Source organism: Liolophura sinensis, chromosome 1 (genome assembly GCF_032854445.1).
Source record: "Liolophura sinensis isolate JHLJ2023 chromosome 1, CUHK_Ljap_v2, whole genome shotgun sequence".
In the NCBI taxonomy this organism is placed as follows: Eukaryota; Metazoa; Mollusca; class Polyplacophora; order Chitonida; family Chitonidae; genus Liolophura; species Liolophura sinensis.
Window position 1 is genome coordinate 48974287 of NC_088295.1, and position 27357 is coordinate 49001643.

General features: G+C 38.6%; 1 protein-coding gene across 2 annotated transcripts; it reads right to left on the minus strand.

Moving 5' to 3' along the window:
* Window positions 1-7008: 7008 nt before the first annotated feature.
* Window positions 7009-18637, minus strand: LOC135480607 (uncharacterized). Of its 2 annotated transcripts, none has more exons than XM_064760499.1 (4): window positions 18310-18637; window positions 10427-10463; window positions 9442-9532; window positions 7009-9069 (listed from the first exon to the last, which is right to left on the minus strand). In XM_064760499.1, the coding sequence occupies exons 2-4, from the start codon at window positions 10458-10460 to the stop codon at window positions 8649-8651; spliced, it is 546 nt and encodes a 181-aa protein (XP_064616569.1). In that variant the 5' UTR covers window positions 10461-10463; window positions 18310-18637; the 3' UTR covers window positions 7009-8648. The 2 variants fall into 2 exon arrangements, with proteins under 2 accessions (XP_064616569.1, XP_064616562.1); XM_064760492.1 differs by lacking the exon at window positions 18310-18637 and adding an exon at window positions 11097-11502.
* Between the last annotated feature and the right edge of the window lie 8720 nt (window positions 18638-27357).

Sequence of the window (27357 nt, forward strand, 5' to 3'; positions counted from 1 at the left end):
AAAGCGACAAATATGCACAACTGTTTGAATAGTTTTCGTTCAATCTGTCAATCAATTCGATCCCTGTCGTTATATTGGTCAGGTGAATGAACGAGTATTTGTGATAAGCATACCATAAAGGGAGACCACTCTGACAGTGTTACGCTGTATACTTGAATCACATGCACCAATACCGTGAAAATCTAACAGGCCTTCGACAAAACTTAAAAGAGACAGCAATATTTCGACTTAAAAACACTCTAAAGCTAGTTTACCAAACATTAATGTTAATTCTTCCACAACAAAGCTATTGTGCATTTTTATTTATCATGATAGTAAGACTACAGTGAAACACAACTTTGATAGGTAAAAGTTAGAAAAAGATATAAAATGTGGACACCACGAAAACTATCGATTTTTAGGAGAAGTTTACTTCCTACAGGAAAGGGGCTTTCCCGACTCGCGCATATCTCGTCCCTTCTAGCTATGCCTAAAATGTACAGTCATCAAATAAACAAAGAAATAGTCCAGTTTTTTTTGACAATTATCGACAGGCATAAAGATAAAGATAAAGAGAACATCCCTTTGTAAAGAACCCAATGAAGGTGGCATTAAAGCTAGAGATTTTTATGAACATAACAAAGCTCTAAGGTTGTCATGGTTACCGAGGTTTTTCTCTAACACACTCTCATCGTGGAAATTAAGTGCAGCAGAAGTCTTGGTATTTTGGTGGTCCAGACTTTCTTTTGCAATATAACTATGATGTATCAAAATTAGACAATTCTATTGCTGTTTTTTTAATATATAAAGAACTACTTTCAGTTTGTTCTGAAGTTAAAGCTGAGGAGAAGTTTGACCCTTACAATGTCACTATTTGGAACAATAAAAACATTTTACTGGGGTAAAAATCAATCTTTAATAAAGAGTTGTATGATGCCGGAATCCGCTTTGTTAAAGTTATTTATGACCCCAATGGAAGGCTCCTGATCCAAAACAAGTTTCTATTTCTGTGTAAATCTTAAAGAATATTACAACATTGTTACTGCAGTATCCAACTATATCGGTTCTAATGTCTGCAATTAGAACATGATCATCAGAAAACTAAATGAAATCCCAAGGGTAAATGTCTGCTTTTCAGACAATGCTCTTTTTCTCCTGTAAAATTTAATATATTATCTTACATTCTACTAGAAAAGGTCAGGATAATTTTGATCATAGTAAGTGGAACATTCCGAATAATATTAACCCTGAACATATGTGGAATGTCCCACAAAATCTACCTACTGAAAATAAAAAAGCAACTTAAGTATAAATAATTACAATCAATTATAGCGTGCAATACGTATTTACACGAAAGACTGAAAATAAAACAAAATTCTTTGTGTGATGTATGTGGAAATGTTGATAATGTAACTCATTATTTCATAGAGTGTCCACAATGGTTCTGGTCAGATGTTAACAACCTCCTGTATGAGTACACACGATGTGATGTACGGGCCTTGCCTTGGTCTGCATGAGTACACACGATGTGATGGACGAGCCTTGCCTTGGTCTGCATGAGTACACACGATGTGATGGACGAGCCTTGCCTTGGTCTGTATGAGTACACAAGATGTGATGTACGGGCCTTGTCTTTGTCTGTATGAGTACACAAGATGTGATGTACGGGCCTTGTCTTTGTCTGTATGAGTACACACGATGTGATGTTCGGGCCTTGTCTTTGTCTGTATGAGTACACACGATGTGATGTACGGGCCTTGTCTTTGTCTGTATGAGTACACACGATGTGACGTACGGACCTTGCCTTTGTCTGTATGAGTACACACGATGTGACGTACGGACCTTGTCTTTGTCTGTATGAGTACACACGATGTGACGTACGGGCCTTGCCTTTGTCTGTATGAGTACACACGATGTGACGTACGGACCTTGTCTTTGTCTGTATGAGTACACACGATGTGATGTTCGGGCCTTGTCTTTGTCTGTATGAGTACACACGATGTGACGTACGGACCTTGCCTTTGTCTGTATGAGTACACACGATGTGACGTACGGGCCTTGCCTTTGTCTGTATGAGTACACACGATGTGACGTACGGGCCTTGTCTTTGTCTGTATGAGTACACACGATGTGATGTTCGGGCCTTGTCTTTGTCTGTATGAGTACACACGATGTGACGTACGGACCTTGTCTTTGTCTGTATGAGTACACACGATGTGATGTACGGACCTTGTCTTTGTCTGTATGAGTACACACGATGTGATGTACGGGCCTTGTCTTTGTCTGTATGAGTACACACGATGTGATGTACGGGCCTTGTCTTTGTCTGTATGAGTACATACGATGTGACGTACGGACCTTGCCTTTGTCTGTATGAGTACATACGATGTGACGTACGGGCCTTGCCTTTGTCTTTTTGAGTACACACGATGTGACGTACGGGCCTTGCCTTTGTCTGTATGAGTACATACGATGTCACGTACGGGCCTTGCCTTTGTCTGTATGAGTACATACGATGTCACGTACGGGCCTTGCCTTTGTCTGTATGAGTACATACGATGTGACGTACGGACCTTGCCTTTGTCTGTATGAGTACACACGATGTGACGTACGGGCCTTGTCTTTGTCTGTATGAGTACACACGATGTGACGTACGGGCCTTGTCTTTGTCTGTATGAGTACACACGATGTGACGTACGGACCTTGCCTTTGTCTGTATGAGTACACACGATGTGATGTACGGACCTTGCCTTTGTCTGTATGAGTACACACGATGTGACGTACGGATTTGTCTTTGTCTGTATGAGTACACACGATGTGATGTACGGGCCTCGCCTTGGTCTGTACTATATGGCTACATAGGGAATGACTGTTGGTCTGCATCGCGATACAAAAGTGGAGTTAATTATATTTTAGTCAAAGCGAAGTTTTACATCTATACATGTCATATTATAAGCAAAACTCCAGTGTTTCAGCATTTTATGAATTGTATTAAAAGGAATATAGTTTTGCTTCAGAAGTTAAATAAAGACCACAATGTGACAGCACAACTGACTCATTTAATTATTTAAACTTAGTTTTCACTCTGTCCGGTTTCCTCTCACCATAATGCTGGCCGTCGTCGCATAAGTGAAATATTCTTGAGTGCGGCGTATATAAAACTCCGATCAAACAAATAAATTTACCTAAACCTTTTACTTCAGTCAACACTTGGAAACAATAGCGAAGCTAAGGAGATTTCCTACAATGAAATATCCCGAATGGATACTTTCCGCCAGCACGCGTTGCTGTATAACGCGTATGTACACACAGTTTGGTGTATATGTGGTGGTACTAACAAATTTTCTTGAACACAACACTTGTTAGCATCCATAGTCATGTGTACAATTTTACAACAGAAGGTTTCCAATAAAAAAACTCACCTGTTTGTTTTTTATTCCTGTAAAATTAAATCTTTTTGTATAAATATCTTGTTACTATTTTTATATGGTATAGACTGGGAAGTACTAACGTCTGGTGAATTTTTTCCATCCAGAAAGGACACATTTTTGTCTCTGTTGACCTCCGCAATGCTGAACAACGATTGTCCAGCTTACTAGCCTACGAATGATTCACAATTTGCCCCACGCATGGCTTACGGCTGACATGCACTATCGCAACAAGCCTGTCTACTACACTGACTGACATTTGCCTCTTTTAACATGGAAGTTAAAACGAACTTATAGACACGCAAGGGCGTAATGGATGTATTTTTCACAGTTTGGAATTGAACCTTGTACATATGCATTTCTGTACAGAATATGAATGTATATTTATTTGTTCATTTATTTATCTATCTATGTATTTATTCATTTATTTATATTCGGGGAATTGAGAGCCATGGAGGCTTATATGATTCTTGTTTAACGCCGTAATTAAGAAAGTTTTACTTACACGACGGTGGCCATGTCTATATGTGCAGTAAACAAACGCTCTTTGACAGGCACCTGACAAACCCCTAACTTAAAGCTGCACCGAACCCTCGAGAGTTGGATTCGTGCCCTTTGTTCAACTGATCAAACACCGACTCGTTGATGCGAGACCATACTTTTAGTTGAGGGCCCTTAGCCATATGGAGATTCAGCTATATGTGTTCAGCTTCGTTGGCGAACATATAAAGTATGCAGGATTAGAGGCGGAATGAAAGGCTACATGCATACCTGTACGTGCATATAGGACTAACCCATACTGATTACGTACCGTCCGCATATAGGGTTGGGGTGTGAACAGTGAAATATGGCGTGGGCTGCCGACCGCATTTGTGTATACACTCTCTGGTGTGTACTCGCTGTACAGTAATAATTACTGGGTCATTATCAATATAATATTCATACTTCACTTTGGCCCGCAGTGATGGTAATCACCATTAAGCATCAAAATGACACTTTACTTTCCACGATATCATACAGTCTTTCTATTTAACCCACTGGGTAAGAAACGGGACAGCACAATGTTTGTGTTAATTGCAATGAAATGTTTTTAAAAACGGCTTTAGTTCTAATGTTTTTAACATCCATATAAACCGTTATAAAACCGTGGGAAACTCGCTTATGTGGACACAAGTAAACTTAAAGTATGCTTCTTAATTAAAGTGGATTAATATTTTCTGTTATTCTCAATTGAGAGTAATATATATATATATATATATATATATATATATATATATATATATATATATATATATATATATATATATATATATATATATATATATATATATATATATATATATATATATATATATATATATATATATATACATGCTCATTCAATACAGCTTTAGTTGAATAATCCGTGTAAAATATGTATAGAATTATACGTATGAATGAGATATCTATAAATGGACTCAGAAGGTACAGTCGGGTAGATCTCAGTATCAGGGGTGACCATCAAAGTAGACAGCCATGAGTCACTGACAATTCTAAACATACATTTTAAATGACTCACCGTTTATTGTTTCACATATCTCACAAATTAAATGAGATGTAAATTGTTTGAAATGCAATGTTTGATACACCTAGGCTTCCGTGACAGGAATTATATATACACTCACAAAACAGAGACTGATTATGCAAAGTGATAAAAACCACTAGAATATCATCACGAAAATAGCACTAAGCCCAACATAGGAATGATATTTCAAAATTTTCTATTTATGTCCTTTATATAATATTTTTCTACATTTATATTTTCCCTCCAGCATCAACGTTCCTGGCTATTGTGGAGAGTTTGGGGGGACCGAGAAAGCCAAATACATCAGGATCTTTCCCACATTATCAAAATGATCCCACGCTATCGACAGACGGTTCATTCGTCATTCGTGTTAATCCTGTAGATTGTTTCACTTGTCTGAAGGCAGTTAATTGGCTTTAATATGGCGAAGGGGATTAAATTTTTTTCCGACTAAGAGTTATGAACACAGGATATAAGGCTATAAAAGTTGTATAAGTTGTAATCAGATCTACGTCTATACGCATGACTCGACTAAAGCGCGCAAGGATACTATAACAGACATCTATATTATATATATACAGGTCTCACGAAACGTGAAAAGTCAGTATGGCACTTGTAGCGATATGTTGGCCTGTTTCGTTACTCCATCCATTCCTGTAACAATGCGGTAGACCACCTGTACTCATCCCCATGGTAACCCGCTAGAGCTTATTCATATCAACACCTGGTATGCTTGATCGACTGGTTTGGCAGGTTGTCTCTGGCTCGTGCAGCCATTTATTTTGATAGCCCTAATTCTGACAGCTCGGACACAGATAAAGATCTTACTGGCTCTTGTGTCATCTTCTAATTAAGTCATTCTACATGTAAAACTTGCTTTCTCAGCTTTCCTTGACGTTTACAGCAAAATAAAGCTTTTATCAATTAAAGTGGAAGGCGCCCCCATCGCCAGGAGTATAAAAGTTGTTCCTAACATTACAGTTGCGAAAAAAAAAATGCAGAGAAAAAAATGAAAAAACAACAAAGGTTTATATAAATACGTCCCTAATAAAGCGTGTGTGAACTGCTGGCACACGATAACAAACAATTCTACAAAATATATACCCCCGATCGTAGGTGGGAAGGTCTGTCGGCAACCTCCGGATGGTTGTGTGTTTCCCCGGGCTCTGCCCGGTTCCCTCCCACCATATTGATGGCCGTAAAACCTAAATCAAATAAATAAAACAACTACAACATAAAATAACTAAAACATATATACTTCCGAGTTTTTAGTCCATGGCTGATCACTTAGTTACGTGGAGTTATCTAGATATTATCTACGAAGTAGTTTCAGTAAGAGTATTGAGTAGTATTGGTAAGTGGGCGTGGCACAGATTCTAGTACCGACGGACAGTTGGCTGAGGCTACTCTCGAGCCCAAAATATGCTACTACACCGTCCAGAACTATTGATCAGTACTTTCTGTCCTGCTTCTAAATAATAATGATAGGTATAACTAACGGAGCAATGAACTGCAAACTAGCATTATGCCTTTCTGGTCAGAAGGAGCATAGCTACAACTGAATGGATATTCGTTTCCCGAACGTTATTTACTAGTATATAACGTGGCCTCAAATTCTAGGCATGCAATGGAATAATGTCAAACAACGATAGGTCCGTTAAGCATTATTTTACTTGGCTTCTGCAAGGTCCTGCCTTTTTTTTCACTTCAATTCAAACAGCAATTAGCAAAAACCAGGAAGTATTTTTGCTATTTGTAGGCAGATCTCTCCTAAATAGCTTAGGTTGACTCCCTGGAAGAGCAAACCCATTCTGTAAACAACTGTCTTGATGTGTGTTTCACGAGAATGGGGTAAAGATACATATGTAACAGAATACCGCGCAAAACTGTTCAATACTCTTCGCCAAACGCCTGGCTGTTATTTGACGTATTTTATCGCCACGATAGCTGGGAAAATGAGAGTTGTGTTCCGAACAAGAACACGTGTCCGCGAGACTTAGGTGACGTCAGAGAACATATATCACACTCCCATAGCAGAAATAGAAAATGACTTTATTTAAATGGATCAACATTTGCATATTGGATCATCTACATCTGAAGCAATGAAACAAATAATTAAATAATTTTGCAACAATAACTTTTCTTTTGTAAATACTCGTCTGTGAATCATATGGGTTTGTATCGAGACATATAAAAATAAAGAAAAATGGCTTATTAATTACAACTACGACATGATATTCGATCGTGTTTGATTAAGCTATTGCAATGGCCTTATAAACTTACAGCTTTCAGCTATAAGTGGTGTGAGTCAGGGTGAACTGTTTTAGGTGTGGTTGAGCATATTTATGTCTTGTACGTGATAATGCGCTGCGTGTGCTGTAAGTCTTGATGAACAGTACACACATGCCTGTTTGGGCGTTACGCTTGTTAAAGCTTTGCTTATGTTTATGTGCTAAATATAATAAATATAAGTAATACAACAAATATTACAAAGAAGTGTTAATAAATCATGAAGATAGAAACACTCATTTATAACAATACCAAACGATCCGAAATGTCCAACATAACATACTTCACAATTTCCTAGTCATGTACATACATCCGCAATTAAGCAAATTACTACTGATGAAAAATTACTTGCTCCAACTTTTGAAAAATTAGTGATCTTCACATTTACAAGTTTCTATGAGCTATTAATTGGAAAATAAGGTTAAACATATTCACGACAAAACTATAAGATCTTCTCCACATCATTGTAGAATGCGCTAGCATCTTTAACAGAAAAAAAGTCCTAAGCTTTTGTATCATTTCTTGTTTTCTTATTTTCGCTACGAAAATGAGCAAAAACTCGAAAGTGGGAAAACAAAAAGACATAAATTCGTCATGTCTTCATGGCCAGGTGTAGCCGTTAAAACCAACCTGTTTAGTTTTACAAAGTTGCCAAACGTCAAGATGTCGGAGAAATATCAAACTTTTTGAAATTACCAAATTAGCAAAAATAGCTGCAATATAAACTATGGTTTTAATGCCCACTGCTGGTCGCCGACGTATAAGTGGAATATTCTTAAGTACGGCGTAAAACACCAGTAAAATAAATAAATAAATAAATCACAGTCTCATAAATGAATACCATGAAAAAATTCAGGATATCTTCATACAAGGGTGGATGAAGACATAGGGCAGACAACAACTGAAAGAGAACTGTCTGATGTCCATACTAAGACAATGTGTTTATCATAATGGATCAAGCAAAATATGCCATCAAATTTACAAATTACTTAGGAAGTCAAGCTGAAATGGGGATGTAATGTGGGGAATCATTTGAATTTGTCCTCAAATCCGTTGCATTACCGAGGTCATTCATGACCTCAACAGCACAGCAGTTATACACAAAGCTTACTTCTCGATAGTACAGTGCTTGCGCGCACCATGAGAAGACGAGCATTTCTCTGCTGATGATGTCCGTTTCACATCCTGATGTCCAAACTTTTTCGTTCACATGAAAATAATTAATTTAATCATGAAAATCTAGGTATGGCTAAATAATATCAAATTGAAAAAAAACCTTCTTCAAAATTTGTTAGGACAATACCATTCCACGTAGAAACTAATGATTATTCCACCATGCGTGGTATACATCTTACAAATCACGCAAAGTAAGTGTCTTTCCTTTACAACTAGTAACACACTGCAGCCTCGGTACTTTTTGCTTGCGACTGTCTACCACTTTGGAAGTTTTCGTAGTCCTCCGACGGATCAGACGGGTTACTTGATTTGATATTATCGCCCTCTAGGTTACTATAGGGGTTATCTTTGTTCGCGGCCTCGGATTTGCTTGGCGTTTCGTACGCCGCCTCACTTTTAGCCTCGGTCTCGTTCTCAAGATCCACATCAACAAATCCCCCATTATCATGGTGTTCCGGCACAGCTTCCTTCGTGTTTTTCTCTGCCATTTTGAGCTCTTCCGGGGGCTCTTCATAATGTTTTGCGCCGAGGCCCTTTTCGGGGTCTACATTGGCACGGCTCTCTTTTCTTTTGTATTTGCCATTTCTAAGCTCCATTGAGTTATTTGAGGCGTTTTCTTTTGGTCGGGTTACCCTGGGAAGGAAACATGTGTAGACGTCAACAATGCTCAAGACACAGACCTTGTTTATTTCAGAACAAAACAGTACGTTGAGCCCCACACCCTCCATACTGGAGGAAAAGTATTATAAGATGAAACATGGATGAAACGGTAACTGAAATCAAGACGATTTAATTCGCTCTATATGGGCTAATGTTGCTGTAAATTCTGAAGGAAATGACTAGTATCAAGGAACTATTCAATGAAAGTTGTTGATTGTGTTTAAGAATACATTTTAGCAACAGTTTTCAAATCCAGTAAGCCAAATTAGCAGCTTATGATCTGACAACAAGGATAACAGAAAACGGTAAATTGTGACGATGTTCAGTGGAGTGTTGATGTATTACCGGCGTAATATTAAGGCAATTCCAACCAGGACCAGATTGAAGGCCACCATTCCGAAGAGCGCCCCAAGGGCACGTGCTGTCTGGACTTCCTCTGTAACGGTGAAAAGAAAGAGAACTCAGGTGACAAGTAAACAGAACTAACACCACAGTTGACAAAGAAACAGAATATACACCACAGGTGAAAAAGAAACAGAATATACACCACAGGTGAAAAAAGAAACAGAATATACATCAGAGGTGACAAAGAAACAGAATATACATCAGAGGTGACAAAGAAACAGAATATACATCAGAGGTGACAAAGAAACAGAATATACACCACAGGTGACAAGTAAACAGAATATACACCACAGGTGAAAAAGAAACAGAATATACACCACAGGTGAAAAAAGAAACAGAATATACATCAGAGGTGACAAAGAAACAGAATATACATCAGAGGTGACAAAGAAACAGAATGTACACCACGGGTGACAAAGAAACAGAATATACACCATAGGTGAAAAAGAAACAGAATATATACCACAGGGGACAAAGAAACAGAATATACACCACGGGTGAAAAGGGAATAGAATGTACACCATAAGTGACAAGAAAAGGAAATATTTACCATAAACAGGTTGCAAAGAAACAGCATATTTGCGGAATAAACAGAATGTACACCACAAGGGAAATGGGCTTCTTTATCTTCGACTCTACAATTTCCACTCTGAGAATGAACACACTGGTCTTTTTCCCCTATCATGCTTGCAAATTGGCATATTTAATGATTAACAGAAGATACCAACAGTATATTATCAAAAAGAACAAATTTTAAGCTTTGGGAACAATGGGAGAGAAATGGAATATTGCAGCATTTGACTCTAAGAATAGGCTCTCAAGCAATACACCACAATGTTTTCGAGATGGCGGAAACGTTAGTCAAGAGACAACCACACCCAACTGTGTCATTTGATAGGACAGGAAGATGGTTTGATAAACTTACTAAACGATGGCGTTCCTTCATCCCCGGACGACATTTTCTACAAATATAAGAAGAAGAAAAGATCATAAACGATCATTAAACGACTAACCCTCGTTAACATTTTCTATTATCCATGTAATTTGTCTATATATATCCAATCTGCATCGTACTTCACAACTTTTCAGTCATATGACGAGAGGGAATCATTAAGTGTGTGCACGTATACTGTGTCTGCTGATAGCAGGGATGCCTCCACTGAAGCATGATGCCGAAGACAAGAGACATGACTCCCAACCAGACATGTTATATTGACATCGGGTCAGCAAGTCCTGTTTCCGTGCTCTAATCTCTCAGTGTATACATAGCGCCAAGCGAGTCAGCATAATGTACCGTTTTTAAAGTCTTTGGTAAGACCCGACCCGGATTGGATCCCAGATCCCCTGACTTCGACCTGACGTATTGATATAGTACATGTACAAGAATAAATCACAATACTGTATAAACTGCATATCACTATAAATCCCAGAACGTAACTAGACCGCTGACAGATTCAGTAAACGCTGTCTAAAGACAATGGATGTTTACTGAACCTCAGTGTCGTGGCCTATGATTGTCGCCTTCAACCTCCATCAGTCCACACAGACATTTCCTTCTGAAAAGGTAATTAGGCATAAAACCAGTTAAAGCTTACCATGTATTGTTTTATATCCAGACTGAATCGTCCGCCTTTTTGCTAAATATTTCGGTAAGAATCAGAGCGTACACTTGTATTAGGTATCCTTTGTCTTAGTTAGACAACTAACTGTACAGTATATAATCTGAAACAAACAGGTTGGCCCGGGGTGAGAGTAATACCACTTCCTAGGGAACCAAAGCGCTGGCCTGGGACCGGAAGTATGACATGAGATGTTGTTCCGGTTTGGTTCACATTGTGAATACCCGTGATTATAACCTTAGTAAACATATGCTTATTGCTTTAAACAGACGCATCCAGGGTATGGTGGTCAGTCGAGTTCCCAAGTATCAAAGGCCTACATAAAAGACTGTTTTCTCCCATTCGTTCCGTTATAACGATTTGGTTCATGCTCTAAGAGTTGTATTCTTTGTAAATTCACAGCGTTTACTCATATGATTTTTAACATCTGACTGGATATAAGCTGAATAGTTCCAGGCATCTCCATAAGGCGAACCTCACCTGCACTATAATGACGTTTTAAGTGGGGAAAAAAGACAAATCTCCTTGGGTAATGCCAAGGAGAAACAACAGGGTAGAAATTCATTGACGTATAGAGAGTTAATGAGCTGAGTTAAAGTGAGCAGATTTGTAACGATGTCAAGAAGACAAGGTCAAAATTATGGGCAGAAATTGTCTTTCAATAGCATATGCCATGCCTGGAAATAAACAGCAGGACAAAGACATTGCGCCCAATATTATTCTGACAGGGGCCATGTATAAATAACATTGTAACTTTTGTAATAATTTGAATTGCTGTAAGATTTGCCAATATGACCTGCACCAACTTTAAAATTATTTCCAGGCTTGACCTACCAGCCAAATTCAAAAGTATTTAAGCCGGCTTTTATGGGCAGCAATTAAGAAATTATATATGCTCTGTGTCAGTCTATTCAACATTAATAGCTTACAACACCTTATGGTCCGGTTACCGACAGTTTTCTTTATTTTTGGATTACGTCAATGAAACCAGAGTTTCGAGCGATATACATGAACATTTTTTGCCACAGATCGGACTGTGTGGAATATTATACGTACCGTTTATACTGAACAATATTAAATCTGGCTGTCGACCAATAAACCCAATGTAACAAGAAATGGTCCATTTTTAATAATACCTAGTCGTGCTATGCTAACTCACTATTTTCCCTTTAAAAGTAGTATTTATTAAGCTTGATTCATCAGAATCAGTACGTTCAATACTAACATTTTGCCCTCTGTTCTTAAATAGTAATCTGTTACATGCATTTATCAAAAGTCTGTCATCTGATTGATGCTACAATGTAGGCCCATTCTGTTCTTGCAGCAGATTCTTTCTTTAAATATAGCATAAATATTCGGGTAAATCAACATAAAGATGGCATCAGACTATAACAGGATATTATGTTGAATATGACACAGTATATTATGTGATAATAACAGAATACATTCTGGCTTCACAACAGACTTTCTGTTAAACTTAACAGATTACATTTTGGTTTGTGCCAGTGTGCAACAAACTCTCCCACGACTACCCAGGTGCTTCGCGTGCGTCGAATTGTCAGTGATTTATTATATCTCAGTTTGGCTTCGCTCAAGGCTAACTTCAGCTGCATCTGTGCGAGTTCTGTGTCAATCGATGTGCATTCTCTGATCACTGGCCTGACCTCAATTAAACTAATGGACAAAGATCCCAATAAAGGCCATGTTCATATAACAGTGATGCAGGGAAGACCACCATTGCGTTACATAGAAGAGCCGTTAAGCCGTACTAAGATGCCCTTAAGACTCAATGTCTACAGGCTGTACTTCTATGTTTAACAGAGTTGAAGGCAAACATTTGACACAAAATTTCATAAAACGAGCGCAAATTCGCCGCATGTGACATCCCGCAAAGAGTTGATGTCGTCTCCTCTGAACGGCCCATGTTAAAAGATAGAATTCCCGACCGAGTGACAAACACGGTATATATATGAGCTAAACATAAGATATTTAAGACATTATGTTCCATGGTTCTAGACAGCAGATTTTTCTACGTTCTCACCACAGAAAGGCTTATAGTTCCTGTCACTTGTACGGCTTGTTCCAAAACGCTGCATGGTGTTTTGTTGTGGGCTTATGTCTGAAGGTTTGTAAAGTACAGGAAGTGTGGTGGTTTGTCACGTTTTCTGTTCAGTTTTCTCCTACCAGAAAAGTTAGCTCTAAATTATACCATCACGTTCACAAATGCAGCATTTTTTCTATGCACGCTTATTTGCATGTAATTCCACGTGGGCATCGTGTAATATAACTCTGGTGGTGGACTTGATACTTCAACTGCACACCTACATATATGAACAGATTTCAAAGAAAAGACAAAAATTTCTATAACCTTAGTTATTTCACAAGAAGGGTGAAAACAGGTCTAAATGGCTAGAGCCATTTTATTCTGACATGGTTGGTAACTTGGTATGAACCAAGTTTTAATCTGAGATTCTTACGAAGCGATGGGATACGCCATGTTAGAGAAACCGGATACGCGACGTCGCGACACTGGTACCTTACACTCAGGATCATATTGTTTTAAGACGATGCATGGTTCGAGTGACGCCAGGGTAACCAGCTGACGTCACAGGAATAATTCGCGTACCACTGGTTAAATCTGATAACATGGCATTACTTTAGATTTTCGTAAAGTAAGCGATTTAATTTAGATTAAACCGCGATATCTCGGTTATGGGTATAAAGGTAACTATACCACAGCAACGTAATGACATAGAACCATGATGGTAGTTATATAAACGTAACATTGTATACATGTATAAGCTTTATGTTCTGTATCCATGATATGGGGTAGATATATAAATGTAACGCTCTAGTTGCTGTGGTAGTTACATAAACGTAACGCTGTGTACCTGTATAAGCTTTATCTTGTGTATCCATGATATCGGTTAGTTATATAAACGTAACGCTCTGGTTGCTGGGGTAGTTATATAAACGTAAAGTTGTATACATGTATAAGCTTTATCTTCTGTATCCATGATATCCGGTAGTTATATAAACGTAACGCTCTGGTTGCTACGGTAGTTATATAAACGTAACGTTGTATACATGTATAAGCTTTATCTTCTGTATCCATGATATCGGGTAGTTATATAAACGTAATGCTCTGGTTGCTGGGGTAGTTATATAAACGTAACGCTGTATACATGTATAAGCTTTATCTTCTGTGTCCATGACATCGGGTAGTTATATAAACGTAACGCAGTATACATGTTTAAGCTTTATCTTCTGTATCCATGATATCGAGTAGTTATATAAACATAACGCTCTGGTTGCTGGGGTAGCTATATAAACGTAACGTTGTATACATGTATAAGCTTTATCTTCTGTATCCATGATATCGGGTAGCTATATAAACGTAAAGCTCTGGTTGCTGGGGTAGTTATATAAACGTAAAGTTGTATACTTGTATAAGCTTTATCTTCTGTATCCATGATATCCGGTAGTTATATAAACGTAACGCTCTGGTTGCTACGGTAGTTATATAAACGTAACGTTGTATACATGTATAAGCTTTATCTTCTGTATCCATGATATCGGGTAGTTATATAAACGTAATGCTCTGGTTGCTGGGGTAGTTATATAAACGTAACGCTGTATACATGTATAAGCTTTATCTTCTGTGTCCATGACATCGGGTAGTTATATAAACGTAACGCAGTATACATGTACAAGCTATATCTTCTGTATCCATGATATAGACTATAGTCCATGTTATAGTCATGGTTGGTATTGCAGCTGTGCTAGTTACAATACCAGTATAATACTCACTGTTTACATATACAACCCGTTAATTGCCCTATTATATCTAATGAGCAGTTCCCTCTGTGTGAGGGAGAAAAAATCGTTCCACACGGCTGATTTCCACTACATCATTCAGTGTCATAATCAGTGAGTGCCAAATAATAAAATACAGATGAAGTCATCACTACATGTTTGTGCACGGGTGTATAAGATAACACGCTTGGAATGGGTATACCCATATACTAAATACCACTATACAGGCAGGCACAGAGCTCTTTTGGCTTAATATGCGATACCGTCTAGATACTTTTAACTTTCCATGACGCATTAGATATGAAATATCTAATTTATTAAGTGGCATATATAGTTTAAAGAAAAATGTGTTTTTTTTCCTCCCTCTTTCTCCGACCCTCCTCCGACCCTCCTCCCAATGCTTAAGGCAGCTGGTAGCAGCTTTGGCCCTATGTCACAACATGCAGGAGGCTGAATTTAACTACTACAGAGAAGTCACGTGCTTGTGAAGGTCAGCAGCTGAATTGTTCAGCGCCGGATGGGCCTACATGACAAGACCCTACGCACATATACACATCAGATATGCGCATACAAAAAACTCTTCCACAAACTTTCCGGTTTTTTTAATTAACGCAAAGCCACTGTGTAAATAACGGCTTCTGTGTAAAACGGTTAGACTTGAATATATTCAAACAGACAGTTTGTTTGATGGGATCTAAGGTAGTAGATCCGTAGTGATGCAAGTCTCGTGACGCTCCGTCCGCAAGGCCAAAATTATTAAGTTGTTTGCTTGTTAACTTTGTGTCAGTATAGGTTTACATCGGCTAAATGTTTTAAAAGCATTTTCTTTTCTTTTTCTGAAGGATGAATTGTGTATCTAGTTTCTAAATTAATTCCCAACCTAATTAATGCAGCTTTACCTGCCACACATGCAGCAAAATCCCAGGCGTAAAAAACGTTAGAAAATTAAAAAATTTAATGCTGATTTATAGTTATAAAACGTTTATGCACATGATGCCTTTCCAGTGGGTAGGTACCGGTCCCGATAGTTGGTAGAGTTGGTAGAGCGTCCGCTTCGGGAGCGGTAGTTCCAGGGTCAATCCTGGATTGATTCAATCGAATCACACCTAAGACTTTAAAAGACTTTGACGTTCAGCATGAAGGGGATAGCGTTAACAACTGGTTGACCCGTATCATTACAATGGCTCGGGCGGGGCTTCTCCGGTAAAAGAGCGGTGGAAATCCGTCCTGCAACAAGTAGGCACATTACATGCTTTCTAAATATTCCTTCCTTGTTGTATGATTGAAAAATTGTTAAGTACGATGTCACTCACTCACTCCGGTAGGTAGGATTACCTCCAATAAACAATCAGCAAAACAAAAACTGTAAGAAATGCTGAGTCTTAATTATGAACTAAACATTCATGTATATGGTGGTTTTTGAGTGAGTTTTTAAACAACTTTTTAAATTATGCCTCACTAAATCAACACTCCGATCGTACTCAGAAATAGCTCTGGGCCTACCAGCATAAAATGAATGGTCGAGATTTAACATGCATTGCACCAGCACATAACGTTTATAAACATGACATCTCTTAGTCACCTAGTATAGTATTAGAAATTGTTATAATCACGTAGTAACTTGTTTGCTGTGTAAACAGTAAACAGTACCCTCGGAATTGTTACTTTGCCGTACAGAAAAGTTTTATTCATCGTGCATGCAAGGAATGCGCGCGTAACACCATTCACGAAGATGGGCGTGTCATCATGTATGCCATTCTCTAGTGGACAACTGTTTATATACCACATTGAATGGTATGGTCTAAGTTCGTGGTCAATGATTATAGTAATTCTAAAGCTTAATTACAATTGGTATAAACGCGGTTAAGTAGACTATACGAGCATAAACACAGCCGAAATTAACACAGACCCACACAACTAGGCTAGTTATCCTAGTGTATGGTCTAGTACAGGAGATCCCATAGCGTACAGCAGATATAAATGAAAGGGAAACTCGAAAAAAAAAAAAAAAGAAATAAGAAAAGGTTTGTCGCCTTATCATTACTATGGGTATAGCCAGGATCTATTACCACCCCCTCCCATCCCTCCTCGCCTACCGCCACCCTATCCTCTACTCTCACGGTTTCTGGTCGTCAGCACTTAGACATGCTTCCTGATGGGAATTAACACATTCAGAGCGACACAAGTGCAGACATCAACACGGTAAATCTCAACCTACACAGCTAATAAGAACACAGTAACCCTGTTAAACAACCCACACAAAACGCACATGGGCGACATGTAACCTCGCCATGCCTTTCACCATACAGCCAGCGTTATTCGCCTTTGACCTTATCCCGATGAATGCACCTGCCTGGTATTTATAGATTTGTCATTCCGATTATATCAGACAAGACTGTGTCCTGTCTGTACGCATGTAAAGGCGCGCATGAAGATGTTTACACACGCATATATAGCTATACGGGGTGCGGAATTATATCCGTAAATCATAGAGAGTATACAAAGCGAATTGTACATAGACATGTAGCACCTGCATTCTCTGTATGTATGTATGTATATATACAGCATGTGAATGTATCAGAAATCGTACAATGGCAAACCTATAGTATAGTATAATATATAAAACGACGAGATCTACAGTGTATTTTATGAAGCAGATAATGTAGATTTTATAAAGCCGAGAATACATTCACCATTAGGAATAAGATATGTTTAAGCCAAAATACTCTAAATTATGTACCCATTAATTGCTTCAGTGTATGACAAATATGGCAAATTCCGACAGGTTTTGTCATAAGAGTTAATACAGGAAGATATAAAAAGCTAACCTGACATATGAAACAGATTTTCATAAAAACTGAATTTCTCTGAAACTGAAACTAACTACACATGTATATTCAAAAATGTATGTACTTTAACAGGAATTCTTATAAGATTGGTTGAATGAAATACGTTTATCTGCTGGTACGGTTATTCATTTGCATGGGCTTGGTCGTTACAGAAAAGCGTTAAGAGCTACGGGGTATATAGATAGGCAGATTTTACATCCCCTTGGATAAAGAAACCGTAAACAACGGTAGACACAGCTACCGGTTACCGTTATATACACGTTACAATAGTGCATGGTTGGGCAGCTGTCACAAAATGTATTTACCTACGACCTGTGTCACGTAATCTCAAAACGACTATGTAAAAAGAAAATTACATTCATGTTAAAATAAGACCGAGCTCATGTAAAATTAGCAACATGTAGCAGGGGATATATGTGCTAACATTAAATGGCCTTGTTGAAAATGACTGCTATAGTCCTTATTCATAATTACAGCTCAGGCGATGTTTACTGAGGAGAAAATAATCTCACGTATATACTTACCTTTCAGAATACTGACAGAAGGTAAATCCGCATGTGGTAGAAATCAAGAGCTGTGTATGGTAAGTAACTCCTAGCCTAACCTCTCCCTATAATGATGACAGTATTACGTCACTTCAGGGCGGATGGTCTTTCCGTATTGGAAAAGTAATATATATACGCGATTACTCCGTGAGTAGTGACAACGTGACAGTTACAATGTTTCGGACTTCAGTGAAAGCAGGCCTGACACTCGCTACAGTCCATCGCTACTTGTTGGTGACATGCACACACTGAGCTCGTCGATGAATAAGTGATAGCTTAGTGGGCGGCTCTGCATCTACACACCGTGAGAGGAAGTATAAATACAGTCCTCAGTCCTCAGTGTGCTTTTGCCACAGCTCCCGAATTGCATGTAGAAATGACCTAGATATTTTGTTGTATACTTAATACTCACTTGGATAACATTGTTTCCAGTGCCTTTCCCCAGATGACTTAGTGCACACGGCTATTCCTGCTATCCAATCCCTGCGCAGTTATTGTACGCCCAAAACCGTCAGAATCAACCAATCACGCAAGGTGCTACCTAATTATGCTGAAGGCATTATGATGAAATAGTACCCTACAAAAGACATCTTCACTGAATACACTGAATCCTGGTTCCTTGGACATCTCTCTTTCATTGTATTATGCAGCCTTGTGTTGACTCACGTACACTTTCAGAACAAGGTCGCATCGAATGGTTCAGGATAAGTCCGCGCACTATGAAACGATTTACTGCGTGCAAATAATGTTTTTAACTTATTACAGTGTCTCTACAAATATAGATTTGAGTCTTTCACTACTTGCGACGGAAATAGCACATTTTCTTTGCATGACATATGGTTTTCAACGTATGAATATTAAAAACAAAATAAATTTAAAAAAGAGCGAAATTGGGAAGATTTAGCCAGTCATTTACTTATTTATATATGTAAGGGATGTTGTACCTTTTAGGTGCATATGTCCTTGTTTATTATATTGGTGACGCTAGTCCGTCAAGTCGAACTTTGTTAGGTCAAGCTTTCTGAAAGTTGTAATATATTTTTTTTTTATCCCTTACATATATTTATATGATGGGAGTTTAGCGCTGTTCCTAAGAATATTTCATTTGTTACATGACGATCAGGTCTATCCCTGGCCCCTGCCCGGTTTCCACCCACCATAATGCTGACCGCCGTCGTATAAGTGAAATATTCTTGAGTACGGCGTAAAACACCAATCAAATAAATAAATAAATCATGCATGTCTAATTCTGGCTTCTGGCTAACTAACTGAGCCACGGAGGCCCCCGCCTTTTAATACGTCAGTTACATGCATGGTGTGCAGTTACTCTAGCTAATATATATGTACGCATGTGCATTGCTCTTTCAACTCATTCAGCTATAGTGGGCCTCCGTGGCCCAGATGGTTAGCGTGCCAGCGCGGCGCAATGATCCAGGAGCCTTTCACCAATGCGGTTGTTGTGAGTTCAAGTCCAGTTCATGCTGGCTTCCTCTCCAGCCGTACTCGCGTGGGTTTCCCCCGGAATCTGCCCGATTTCCTCCCACCAAAATGCTGGTAGCCGTCGAATATATTCACCATTCAAATAAATAAATAAATAAATCATTTCAGTTCCATTAACATTAAATATAATATGGTACATATTCAATAGCCCGCAATCTCTCCCTATCACACGCACAGAAGCAAGTCAGGGGTGTTGTTGTTAGTATGAGTCAACAGTTTTCCATCATAACAGTGCTGTAAGGGAATGTGTCTTGAGCATGGTGTGCTATAACAGTGAACCAACAACCAATATCCAGAAAAATCTGTAAGAATATATGAGACAAGAGAGAATAATCTAGTCTATAACGGCAAATGATGACAGTTTACGTTTAATGTACTTAAATACTTAATTGTTAAGCATTCATCGCTTCAGTTGATTTAACAGAATAGTTGCCACATGGTAATATATGAGACTACAGCACAGAGAGCGGCGACGACAGTGAGATAGTTGGCAAATGATCACACGTAACCCGTGAAGTACGACCCTCTGTCATTTTACCTCAGCCTGGGTTTTGTCCTAACCTTTCATGTAAATGCTTCAAATGGCAACGATTTACATGCCTCTTAACACCATGGCTTAATGTCAAAGAAAGCTAAAATATGAACTAATTTGAAGTAAGTACGGACAACTGAAAACGATGTGTAAAAATGCTTTCATTTATTTTTTCAGGTTTTTACAGTGTTGAAAGGCACTCAAATATTTAAATACTAAGGTGGACTTTTTGAGCCATAATGACGGTATCTAGGAACTCTGACGTCACTTCACTTTTTTTCCTGATGTACACCAGAAAAAAGGAATTTTTGAGAACATTACTTCAGTAATCCTTTACTCATGGTGTAAAAAGAATTATTCCAGCATTGAGTGTCGTGATTAAAGTTGGAAACATTTCCTGTGACGTCAGGGTTCCTAAACTCTGACAATTTGGTCCATAAAGCCCACCTTAGAATTCAAATGTTTCAACGTCTTCAACTCCTTTCACAAATTGTAAAAAATTAAATGAAAGTATATTTGCACAAAGTTTTCAGTGGTCTATTGAATGACGAATATTTCGATTTATTAGAGGTCTTTTCCTTTAAGCAGATTAAGGTAGTGCTGTTAATTGCAGATTAGTAGACATCTCTGAGCCAGACTTACGCAAAATGCTGTACTGGCATTGCGGTAAACTTTAAAAAAACAGCAACATTAAAGCAACATGCACAGAGCGACTTTTGTCTTTCCATGGCAGCTAACCTTGTGCTCGTATATCTCTTTTCAGGATGCTATTACGATGAATCACGTGATGTGGTTGCAAGATATTCTAATATACATACCACGGAGTAAACAGCTAGATTAGGAACAGTCCGATATGCACTCCTGGGCAGATATAAAGATAAATACCCTGGGATAATCCTATAGAATGTTTAATTTGATTGGAAGCTCTGCTAAAGTAAACTTACCCGGGTCAAATTTCCGTTTGAATAAGCAAGAAATTCTGTATTATACACACATACTATGTCACGGCTTGGAAGGCGTTCGACGCAGTTAAAAGTTTTGGCAATCACATTTCGGCAATTTACATTGACACAAATTAGCTCGATAAACATGCAAAAAAAATTGTCACCACGCAGTTTGTACAGAGAAACGCATTATCTTGTGCAAGAATAGCGGCCTGTAGACAGTCACGATATGGCTAAAAATTTATTTATTTATTTATTTATTTGATTAGTGCTTTACGCAGTGATCAATAATATTTCACTTAGACGATGGCGGCCGGCGTATTGGTAGGACCCGGGTATGCCCACGACCATCCGAAGGCTGCTTGACAGACCTTCCCACGTACGGTCAAAGAGGAAACCAGCATGAGCTGGGCTTGAACTCACAGCGACCCCATTTGTGAAAGGCTCCTGGGTTATTGTGCCGCGCTGACACGTTAACCACGCAGTTCAGCGTGCCTTAAGGAACTGTAGATGAAACTTAGAAGTGTCTCAAATAACTTGGATTGTTTCATTGATTCATCATATAGCCTGATGATTTTACTGCTTGCTTTCAGTTCACTTTTGTTTCTAACTTAGTATGAGGGTGTGTCTCCTTGATGCAGTATGGTTGGTAAAGCTCCACATACGTTAAGGCAGACTTCTGAGACAAATTACTACACTATGGCGATATTGTCTCAAATTGGCACTCCATACTACTTTCCAAGGGCTTCTTTGTACCTGGCTTGACTTTCTAATTGGCTTGGGTGGGAGCTGTGCGTTCCACCGGGCTTCGTTGAAGTTTGACCTTTCCAAGTATCTTGGTGGCAACTAGGTTTTTCACATGATTTGGGTATGCGTTCCTCAGTGGCTGGATGGGAATTGTGTGTTTCCCGGGGCTTCTGTGGCAGCTGACCATTCCACATGGTGTACTTGTGCAGAAAGTAGAAGTACTGACCCATGGGGGCCCCTAACACAAATTCAAGGCTTTTAAGAGCCTTATATTAGGTTTATCATGGTGCGCGGTATCTCTTCTAGTCTTAAACCTACAACTTGTACGCCGACACTGTTAAAATGTACTTAATATCTATCTTGACCTTGAATGATTTATTATGTTATTACGTTGATTTATTTTGGATGCAAATACTTTGATGAGAGTCATATATAAAGTTACACAAACAAAACATATATATATATATATATATATATATACACACACACACACACTTTGATGTAACATATTTTTCACGAGAAAGAAAATAAAACTGTAGCCAAAGCTTGACGTTAAGTGCACTCACTTGCCTCATTACCTGATCATTCACAGCCTCTTTGAGATCATTCACGATGCCCGCCCCCCCCCCCCCCATAGTGACGTCCCTTTAGACGTTTTCAACTATTTTGCTTGCCACTATTATAGCCAGGCACCCAGGCATTTCTCACCAAAGCGGTCGGTGTGAGTTCAAGTCCAGCTCATGCTGGCTTCCTCTCCGGTCGTAAGTGGGAAGGTCCTCCAGCAACCTGCAAATGGTCGTGGATTTCCCCCGGGCTCTGCCTGTTTCATCCCATCACAACGCTGTCGTATAAGTGACGTATTCTTGAGTACGGCGTAAAAACACTAATCAAATAAATGCAATAAATAAACAAATGCTTCAGCATTGTCGACACTGCGAAAATGTTAGATTTAATAATATTAAAGCTATATATAACATATAACTTTCAAGAGATTGCCAAAAAAAACCCCAGGCATTTGACAACTTTCATCCTATCGGGAAAACATCGTGGACACATGCTGGATGATCTATTTTTATTCAAAGGTGGAGAAAATGAAAAAGTAAGTAAACCTTAGATGAAAGAATGTGAAAAGTTGTTTTCAATGTTTTTTTATTTGTTTGTTTCAATTTTTTTAAGGAGCAAAGGACATTTGAAAATAATTTTTGTATTTGGAATAAATTGTCTTGGCTTTGAATTTAGTCTTATCACCTTACAGTAGCGCGGCGTAATGACCTAGGAGCCTCTCACCAGTGCTGGCTTCCTCTCGGGCTGTACGTGGGAAGGTCTGCCAGCAACCTGCGGATGGTCCTGGGTTTCCGTAGGGCTATGCCCGATTTCCTCCCACCATAATGCTGGCCGCCGTCGTATAAGTGAAGTATTCTTGAGTACAGGGTAAAACACCAATCAAATAAATAAACATCACCTTACAGATGTGTTAAAACTGAATTTTAATTATATTTATATTTTCAGTATTTTTCTAATTATTATTATGAATCAGATTTAAAGAATATGTTTACACATAAACAACAAATTTACATTGCTATAAATTTATTATGCATTCATAACATGATAAGTGATGTCATGAGTTGACGTATAGCTGAATCAAGGGAAGATGAATTCTGACCGGTGACTTTCGACATGGAACTCTTTTTATCGCTAAAGGTAAAAAGCCCTGTACAATGCGACTTGTCAGGTGATCAATAAATAATAGCCAGGAGAGATTGGCTAAGAGTTTTGAAAGAAAGTCTCAAAAAACAGTATACTAGTAGGCTTTAATTTTATTTGCAGCGACAAAGAGATTCATCTCAACACTTATCTACACTCCTCTTACACTGACGGCTAATCGTGTAAGAGTTGCACCCCTTAATTCATAAAGCGCAGATATTTGAGAACTGACTTCGGTCGAGGCATGCGGTTTGTCAGTTACCTCCTCGCACTCGGATTCCTCCACTCTTAAACCTAAACCTAATTTATATACGTTGGAAGTTCTTCCCCGCAACATGATAACCCCAGTGAAGTTATTAACCGGTTATAGTATTGTTTCTTGCAAATTTGCCAACTATCATACTGTCGTTACTACTCATGTTTTACTCTAAATTCTGTAGTCTTTCGTCAGCAATGGTGCAAAAGTAATCCGGCAAAGCTTTATCCTGTATCTTATTATCGGGAATTCATCGGATTGTCTTACCGAGAGGAAGCTAGAACAGGCCCCACGAAGAAGTCTTGGTCTTCAGTCAAGCTTAACTTTTAAATATTGACTATTGTTATGAATTTCTTCCTTAATACTGAGATTTTTCTTCTTGAACACATGAAAAATTAACGTTTGCGTTTAAATCGAAATTCAGGGATAATACTAAAATTTAAGGCTAAGAGGAACACTAGTTAACGTGAGAGGTGTCAAATGCTGATTAGCTCTCTATCAGATGGTCTGCGGTTATACACTTCTCTGTTCCGCAACGTATGCCAATTTCCTAATGAATGTGCCAATCAACATTTCCTGATGTCATTGCTTTGAAACCACGCGGTACGTTCTTGCATTTAAACTATTAACGCTTTTGCCACCAGAGCATAGCCACGTGACCACAGCTGAGTCAAAAACGAATTTATTTGATCGATGTTTTACGCCGTACAGAAGAATATTTCACTTATACGACCTGGGTAAGCATTAAGGTGGGAGGAGACCGGACAGATCTTGGGGTAAACCCATTACAATCCATTTGTCTTGCCTAGCCAAATCTCCGACAGGTCATCATCCAGCAGAAGCGGCCATTCTACATCGAACATAAATGCACGAACATAAACACACAGCATGTTGGTGGAAGACAAGTAAACTTCAATGAACGTTAGTCTCCGCAAACAGCCACACAAGCGTTGTCGATCACTTGTCGTTACCCCAAGGTCCACCGAACAGCGGAATCGTGAATCGTCTTTGTAGGCCTATTACTTAAATAAATAATACTGTTTAGTGTTTGTGGAAAATCTGGTCTTCATATTACAAGTAATAAAACCAAAACCAGTTTTAGAAAAAATAAGCATAGGCCTATTTATAAGAGAAAGTAATATGTTAACGGTCATGTGCCATTTAATTTAACTGGAGCATTACAGAGTTAATGCCCATCGGTGATAATCCACTGGCATAATGACTGCTTCCACAAAATTCCAAGAAATTCATCTAGCTTGTGATATTCGCTTGTTTGCTGTGGTAAACATCGTCCTTGCCATATGCACGGACATTTTTATGACGCGGGCAAAGTTGTTACTATTGTTTTCTTTTCCCTTAAATCAGTAAAATTAGCTCAGAGAAGTATGCCACGCTCTCTGTATATGATTTCTAATCGCATGTAATCACAGAAGAAAATGCTAACACAACTCTATTTACAGACGAATATGCCATGATGCAATCTGGTGCGAAATTTTACATGAATATGACTGAGCGTGAATAAAACTCAGAACAGTCTGTGCCTACTGAATCTCTTGCGAAAGAGGTCAACTTTGCCCTCTTGTTCAAGACAGTTCAGTGAGTTTTAGCGTCGGTTTCCAAAACAACGGGAAGAATTACTTACCTCAATTGCTAAATATCTCACTAAGTTTAGTAACATCGCGCCAGTGCCCAGTCAGATGGACAAGGGCACAGACAAGACAATATAACACTGTGGCATACTTACCTCTTCATGTTCTTCTGCCGTCATTTGGTCGAAATGATCGCATATAACTAACAGAATGCGACTAATGTTGTCATATAATGTGGTTACATCTATATGTGAAACGGACTATAGAGATGCATGATATAGACTGTATAGTTATGAGTGACTAGTAAAAGTCGTTTGCAGTTACAGACCGGTGTTCTTCGATAATTTACATGTGTACAACGCATGATAAATGTTTAAGAAGGCATGTACACAGATCAAATTCAGCTGTTGAAAGCTGAAGTATATATTTCGGTATATTTCTCCTCAAGAATAGATATTTTACCATCACGAAAGCGAAAGGACCTGGTATGGTAAGGCGGAGAATCGGCCCCAATGCAAGAAACTGTGCGCCCCAATAAGCGAAACTGACCATAGCTGTGAGTGACACCTGCTAACACACTTCTTTTTTCAGTTCTGTTTTACTCTTTTTTCCTCTGTTATATGGCAAGCATGCGACTTATAAAGCGCCAGTCATGCAATGAAGCAATGTATAGGTCATAAAATCGAAAACTGGTAGTCACACTGAAATATCTTTTGTTTTTTGTATTAGACACTGTGGACTGGGGAAAATCACTGCTGATCAAATAGTGTTGCCAAAAAGTAAATCGCAAAGTTTCGCACTGTTCCTGGAGGTGCAGTTCGTGGCCCATAGTAACTTCGTTAGTGTGAAGGATGTACAGATTTTAAACTTGCAAAAATGTAACAAAGCTGATCGCATTATAAATTATAATTTTTACACATGAAAACAAACGTTAACCAACACTAAACCTTGACAGCAAGTAGAAATACACACATGAAAGTTTCAGTAAAGATATTTTTTGGTTAATGTTGATCTTCATACTATAGTTAAAGTCACAGTGCCGCGTTTGAACGAAAACATTGCGTTTTTTGCAGGCTATTACTAAGCAACCATCTCTTTTATGGCCATATAACTTTTATGTGCGATTAGAACAAGTTTTATACTTCTGATTTTGAATTCTACAAAATTATGCTGGGATTTTGAAATTTGCACTTTCCTATCGAACCACTGTTGGACCAATTCTCCGCCTTACTGAACCAGGTCATTTCTAGGCTGGAAAAATCATCCGCATGCTATACGGTATCACAACATGAAATACAAAATAACCGCCATTGAGGGGTACTTTACGGCTGAAACTGAAGTGTCGAGAGACGGCGAAAGAATCCGTCCAATGAGAGGCTGCAAATTTTTGAATCCCATAAGGTGACGCTCGTGTAAAGTAGGACCTGAAACCATGGTTACGTGAAAAACTCGTTGTACTTTTTTTTAAAATGTCTACAATGTTTCTACATTCTAACGTTGTCCTGACTTTAATATAATGTCTTCATTATGAGCCTGGAAAAGGAGTCCTTGTGTGAAGCATTTTGCCGGGCCTCCTCTCAGCTGACAAGGTTGTCGACCTTGAACTACTTCATGCGTGGAACCTTGAAGGTCTTTATTCTCATAATATGCAAAGCCCTTATCTCTCTAACCATTGGCGACCTCTCAGTACATAGTCCACTAAATTTACTAAGAAGTGTCTGTTTTTCTAATGCTCCAATGACTCATATGGCCGGG

What these genes read in the sequence shown, in the direction of transcription:
- LOC135480607 (XM_064760492.1), bottom strand. An exon ending in TGAAGGAACGCCATCGTTTA is followed by an intron (nt 9,533 to 10,426) that starts GTAAGTTTATCA and finishes TCACCGTTACAG; the next exon opens with AGGAAGTCCAGACAGCACGT. An exon ending in ATTGCCTTAATATTACGCCG is followed by an intron (nt 9,070 to 9,441) that starts GTAATACATCAA and finishes TTTCCTTCCCAG; the next exon opens with GGTAACCCGACCAAAAGAAA.